General features: G+C 57.6%; 1 protein-coding gene across 1 annotated transcript; it reads left to right on the top strand.

The window, feature by feature from the left end:
* The first annotated feature begins 4,635 nt into the window (after positions 1-4,635).
* Positions 4,636-5,870, top strand: LOC111735992 (DNA dC->dU-editing enzyme APOBEC-3G-like). The gene is made up of 3 exons (XM_023527443.1): positions 4,636-5,018; positions 5,454-5,578; positions 5,844-5,870. The coding sequence occupies exons 1-3, from the start codon at positions 4,745-4,747 to the stop codon at positions 5,856-5,858; spliced, it is 414 nt and encodes a 137-aa protein (XP_023383211.1). The 5' UTR covers positions 4,636-4,744; the 3' UTR covers positions 5,859-5,870.
* The last annotated feature ends 470 nt before the right edge of the window (positions 5,871-6,340 follow it).

Here is a 6,340-nt window from a genome sequence, read left to right as displayed (position 1 = left end):
GTAGAAGACAAGCGGTTTCATTGGGAGAAGGGTCCTTACACTCTGTGCTGTCAGAGGGCAGGCTGCCCTGACCCAGACACTCAGTGACCTCAGCTCCTGAGGTCTCCAACCCCACAGATCCCCACACTCACAGCCTTGTCCATGACATAGGGCCTGAGATCCGGGATCTCAGGATGTGACACAATCTGGGGTCCATGCCGAGACCCTGAGCTGGCCGTGGGCTCCAGGACGGCAGGGAAGGCAGAGCTGTGTCCTCATACAGAGCAGCCTGGCCCAGACTCCAGTCACTTACAGACCACCCATTGCAGTCCCAGAGGGACGAGGACAGAGCGGACCCTGCACCCTCCGCAGGGTTATTGGGCCTCAGTCTGGCTTTCTGACCCCAGTCTGGGCTCCCTCAGGGTACCCAGCTCTGGTCCCCGTTACCCGACAGGTGACAAATCCCGGCACAGTCTGCACCTGCTCAGGGGACCACTCTCCCCAACGCACCCACTCTCGCTCACGGGGCACCTAGGTCCTTCTCTCCTCGGCCCTGGCACACCTCGGTGGAAAACTCCAGCAGACTCAGGGGTCATTTCACATGCTCACTCATTGTTCCAGAGGCGGACGTGGGGGAGGGGCCGCCAGTCCCCAGAAAGGACAGGCTTTCTTTTCTTCTTTCTTCCTACCTCATGGCCTGAGGTGAGCTGAGCGCTTGTACCCCGTCACGTCGGTGCTGACCAGTGGGAGTTTTTGGACCAGAGTTCATCACTAGACTCTACTGAGGCCTGTGCAATGTCCTGCCCTGGCCCGAGGGAGACCGGGAGAGGGAGCACTTGTCCCTGGCCCTCTGCTGTCCCTAGGGAGCCAGGCTCCAGGGAGGGCCTTGGGGAGAAAGTTGGGGTGGGCGGGGGCCTCAGGAAGGGCATGGGGCCAGAGACAGAGAGGCGAGGCTCACCCAGTCTGAGCTGGCATCTCCTTATCCTCTGGCCCCTTATCACTGTGACTCGGGTAACCCAAGATATTGTCACGTGTGATGTCCCCGCTGCCTTCACAGGACACGGATTCTCTGAGCTGCCGTGTACAGTCATTCACCGCACGACTGACTTCCAGACACGGACACAAGCTCGGCCAGGCTTGTCTGCATCGCACAGGGGCAGCCACAGTCGGCAGGGATAGGAAGGTCCAAGGGTGACTGGCCGGGCTGGGTATGAGAAGACGGGGATCAGAAGCAGGTTTGTAGCCCCAAGGCACAGGGGATTGCCCAGCAGGACCCCACTCTTCTGGGGTTACAGGCTGCCTCCAGTACAGGTCTCATGCACAGCAGACCCTTCCTCTGAAAGCTGTGGGGAGGGGTGGGAGGAGGACCGAGGAGCACTCTGTGTGTTGAGAGACTGGAGGAGACTTTGGGGTACGGGAGCAGAGCTTGGCCTGGATTACGATGCCATCCTCCCTCCCCAGAAGGCAGGCTCCAGGGAGGGACAGTGTTGGGGAAATTCTCAGGGCACCCAGGCCTGGTGTCTTCGACCTGGTCCTTGTGGACACGCTGTCTCAGCTCAGGAGGACTGGCAACTCCTGGGGGTGGCGGGCGTGTTGGTGTGGAGCCGGCGACCTGGGAAGTATGGCCACCAGTGGGATACACGTGACACGTGCCGGGTGATTTCTCACTCGAAAAGCACTCAGGCCGCCCGCCAGGGGCTGCTCTCTGGTCCAGGGGGACCAAGGTCGAGAGGACAGAGGGCACGGGAGGGGCGCAGTGCAGAGCCAGGGGAGGCCCCCATGGGTGCAGTGGAGGGGGCCGTGGAGAAGACGGGATGCTGCGCTGAGGGTGCACCCTAAGGCTGTGACGGGCCAGCCCGGGAGGGCGAGCGGCCTGGTTCTCCGTGCGGGCGGCCAGGGTGGGATCAAGAGGGCCGGCCCGGCTCTCCCCACATTGGGCGCATCCCCTGGGTGGTCGTGCTGGGCCAGCACAGGAAGTTCTGACAGGAGCCAGGATGGGGAGTCGATGGGACAGAGGGGCAGCCCTCGGGGAAAGCACTGCCAGCTATGGGTCAGGCTCACCGCCGAGCCTGGAATTCGACGGCCCCCACAGTCCTCACGGCCTGGTGGTGGAGAGAAGGAGCACAGGTGGCCTCCCTTTCCGGGGGGGTTGGCAGCCCTGCTCCCCTCTGCTCCCTGGGCATCCCCACCAAGCCCTGCTCCCTCTCAGAGCCTGTTCTCTCCCCTGTGTAATGGGCGTAAAAACGCTTCATGTCCAGGTTCTAATGCTTACGTGATGCATTGCTAAGGAGAGCTCGGCACAGGTTGGTCCCCTCCCGGCCCTTCCTAGACTGGGATGAAGTTCGTCTGTTGCCTCTCAGAGCAGAATCTCCCTCCTGGCTCACAGCCCACGGTCCCTCATGGATCAGGCCCCAGGGAGCCTGGACAGGGGCTCTGTGTCTCACTCCCAGGCCTCCTCAGCATGAACAGGGCCTCTCAGCTGCCCTCTTGCCTCCTGTCTAGCTGTGCCATGCTGCCCAGCCTGACCCTAGCCTCCCGAGGCTTCATTTGCTCATGGTCAGTCCTCGTGGCATCCACGTAGGGCCTTCGGCAGAAGAGAGAAATCAAAACTTAACGTGTCCCCGACGGCATCGGGATGACACATTCGGACAGAGAAGTTTCTTTTTCTGTTACACCCATGTGGGTGACACAGAGGCCAGAGTTCATAAAGGGGTGGGGCCCAGCGTGCCAACTCAGCAATTTCCAGGTGCTCGATGGCATATAAGGAGCCTGAGTCCTGCAGAGTGTCGCAGGAGGAGGACAGAGGCTGTGACCAGGAGGAGAAGCAGAGGACGGCGAAGGGACTGAGACATGGCGGCCGGCCCAGCACCCGAGGCCAGGTATCACCCGGCCCCTGCAACACCCCAACTCCTGAGCCCCTCCTCCAGGTTCCCTGATGGGGACTCGCCGTACCCCAGGGGCTGCTCTGCTTGTCCCTCCCTCCTGATGGACCTTCTGTGTCCATCTAGGACCTCTCAGCTGATGGGCACTCTGCCTGTCCCAAGAGGAAAGGATGCCAAGTGTTCACACCAAGCAGGGACGTGGGCCAGCAGGACAAACGTGAGATGCCGATGCCAGGAGCGGTGACCAGCCTACTCCAGGCAGAGCCTCAGCAGAGGCTCTGACACCGTGCACTGCCCCTGGGGGCCGAACCTGACGAAAGGACCGGGTTGTCTTCTCCAAGATTCTCGGGTGGGGTCAGAGAGGAGGGCAGGTGGCTCCAGCAAAGCGAGTGGATGCTCTTCCTCTATGGGTCAGGCAGGGATGTGGGTGCATGGGGAGCTCAGGGTGAAGGGGAAGAGGTTTGGGATGGAGGAGGGGAGCACAAGGACGTGCTCCATGTCTCTGGGTTCCTTCCTCCTGTGTCCACAGACCCCTGATGAATAAGCAGACCTTTCTTCATAACTTCAGTCATCTGAATTGTCCACGCAAGACCTACCTGTGCTATGAGGTGGAGCTCCTGGTTGGCGAGAACTCCATCCCACTGGATGAGTTCGCGGGCTTCCTGCGCAACCAGGTGACCGACCAGAGCAGGCAGGACTACCTGATCCTGGAATGTTCAGGGGAAAGGTGCTCAGTCCCCCCGGGGTGTCCTCAAACCCGTCGCTATTGGTCTCAGCAGCTGCTGTGGTTCTGTCTACAGTCAGGTGCGGACAGCTCCTGCTGTGATGGTTGGCTTTGAGCCACCCATCAGTAACCAGCCACATAGTCACAGGGAATGTCCAGAAGCCCAAATTCTCCCTGTCTATCCATCCAGTCACTCCTGGGAGATCCTGGCCGGGGTGCTGGTCACGCAACTGCATTGCCCACTGCACTTGGCGCAGGGGCGCCCCACCAACCCCCAAGATCCCGTACACACCCGCCACGGGCTCTGCACTAGCACAGTCAGCAGGATTCATCCCTCACCCCTGGGTCCTGCTTGCAAATCCTTCCTTCTACAGGTTGGGCAAACCTCTATGATGCTATGAGCTGCACATGACATTCATCTAATTTCCCGGACATACGCCCTTGACGCCCCTCACCACATTCCTCTGTGCAGAGTGAGCCCTTTTAGAAGAGTGTCTCGCCTGGGCTCAGCAAGGGATGAGGCCCAGAGTAGAAGCCTGCAGAGGAGTTGGCGCACAGGTGGACATGGGGACAGGGGAGTAGGAGGAGAGCGGGGTAAATCCCCCCTGAGAGAAGCACCCACTTCTGTGGCATCAGGCTCATGACCCTGGAGCTCACCTGACCCTCTCCGTCCGTTCTCAGCCCTTCACCTCCTTCCTGCAGGGCCAGACTAGGTGGGGCTCTTGCAGGCAGAGACCTCGGGTGGTAACTTAGAGGAGCTACACACACTCGGGAATCAAGATGCGTCGTAGTTAATGCAATAGTTTAAAAATTAAAATTAATGCGAATTCCACGATGAACGAAATATCAGCAACGGAAATGAGGACCGATCAGTTACAGAGCCACGAGGAGCCATCGTTTGCTGATGTCTATTAGAAAGTCACCTCTGCTGACCTGGCCCTTGGTAAAATGCTGATATTGTTTATCGTGAGGTTCGTCTCACATTTGATCATGTCAATCCTGCCTTGAAATATCATTCATTCTGACGCTGAGCTGTGTTTCCCTTTCTATTTTGTGCTGCAGGCCTGTGCCCCACCTGCCTCACCCTGGTCCCATCTTCCCCCTGGTCACAGTCAATGACAGAACACTTTTCTCCCTCTTCTGTGCCCAGGGTGCTGCTATGGGCTTGGAACACCGCCACGCAGAGCTGATCTTCCTGGAGCGGATGGCTTCTTGGAATCTGGACAAGGAGCTGCGCTACAGGGTCACCTGTTTCATCTCTTGGAGCCCCTGCCCAGACTGTGCCGATGAGCTGGCTGAATTCCTGAGAGCGAACGGACACGTTTACCTGCGCATCTTCGCTGCCCGCATCTATGATCGATTCTCGGGCTATGAAGCCGGGCTGCGAGCACTGAATGCGGCTGGGGCCGAAGTCGCCATAATGACCTTCCAGGGTCAGCACAGGTCTCACAGGGGTTGGTTGGGGTGGGCAGGTGAGGCCTTGGGAAGAAGCTAGAAAGAGGCGGGCAGGATGAGAATCCCCGGTGGAGAAGCCTGGTTGCTGCCTGCAGAAGGGGCGCTGGACTCTGGGAGGACTGGGGAGTGTACCTGAAGACAGTGCAGGGGAGGGAGGTGGTGCTGGGAGCGGGGGAGGGGCGTTGACCTTCACGAAGGACTTAGGGGCTTCCTGAAAGCATCTGATGGGGCCACCTCACACTCCCGTTGGAAGAAATACAGGCGTGATGAGCTAGGTCCCAGGGAAGAAGCGAGAAGGGAGGCAGTGGAATTATCATGGGGAAAGTTCGTCTCTAAGAGGCAGACACTCTGTGCTGCTCCCCATTCCCCAGGGCTGGAGCTCACCCTTACCCCGCCTCCTCCTGCCCTTTCAGAGTTTGAGTACTGCTGGAAAAATTTTGTGGACCACCAACAAGATGAGGTTGAATCCTTCCCGCCCTGGGATAACCTGGTTGTAAGGAGTGAAGAACTATCTCAGAGGCTGGCGGGCATTCTCCAGGTGAGGGTTCCTCCCTCCCTGCTGCCCCCCTGCCTCCTCCCACCTCCCCTTCTCTCCCTGAGCCTTTCCTTCCCTTTGCTCAGAGCCTCCTCTGGGTCACCTGCTCCCTCCTGGGGCACCAGCTGCATCCCTCCCTTCCCCTCTCACAAGGAGTCTGAGCTTCCTCACCTCCTTGTGTCCCTCCTTCCTTCCTTGTCTCTGTCTCTGCCCCGGACCTCGTCCCTGTTCATCTTTCCAATACCCTGCTACGTTCATCTCCTTCCAGAATCAGGAAGACTGAAGGATGGAATTCGATCTCGCTATAGCAGACTGGAGAGTGCTTTGGAACAGAATAAAACATTTCTGCAAGAAATGGAAACTCGCATCCTCCACCCTCTCTGGATAGATGTAAAGCAACCAGCAAACCGCAACGAGCTATAAGAAATTGTAAATTTAAAAAACCTGATAGATTTATTTTACATTTAACTTCCGTCGTTCCAAATATCTATCAGTAAGATTCTATTCAATAGTATCAGAATAATTTTTGATTTTTAGAGAAATAATTATGTATTTAAAATGTTTTAAAGCAAAAGCAATAAAATAAAATGTAAAATTGTTCCCAAACACTTTTCCGTATTGTGTCACGAGGACCAAATCGTGCAATAAACACTTGCGAATGTGCAAATGCCTTTGTCTTTCGTAGGTACCTCCGTGGTGGGGGAGTTGTAGCAGGGCTCACGCTGGTCAAATAAAAATCAGTAACGTTTATAGGAGGGGGATCTG

Source organism: Pteropus vampyrus, unplaced genomic scaffold (genome assembly GCF_000151845.1).
Source record: "Pteropus vampyrus isolate Shadow unplaced genomic scaffold, Pvam_2.0 Scaffold16, whole genome shotgun sequence".
NCBI lineage: Eukaryota > Metazoa > Chordata > Mammalia > Chiroptera > Pteropodidae > Pteropus > Pteropus vampyrus.
This window is presented reverse-complemented; position numbering and strand designations above follow the sequence as displayed.

Bases quoted from the DNA above. Each gene is read 5' to 3' on its own strand.
- LOC111735992 (XM_023527443.1), top strand. From the start codon at position 4,745: ATGGGCTTGGAACACCGCCACGCAGAGCTGATCTTCCTGGAGCGGATG. The intron at 5,019-5,453 runs GTCAGCACAGGT...CTGCCCTTTCAG, and splicing joins CGCCATAATGACCTTCCAGG to AGTTTGAGTACTGCTGGAAA.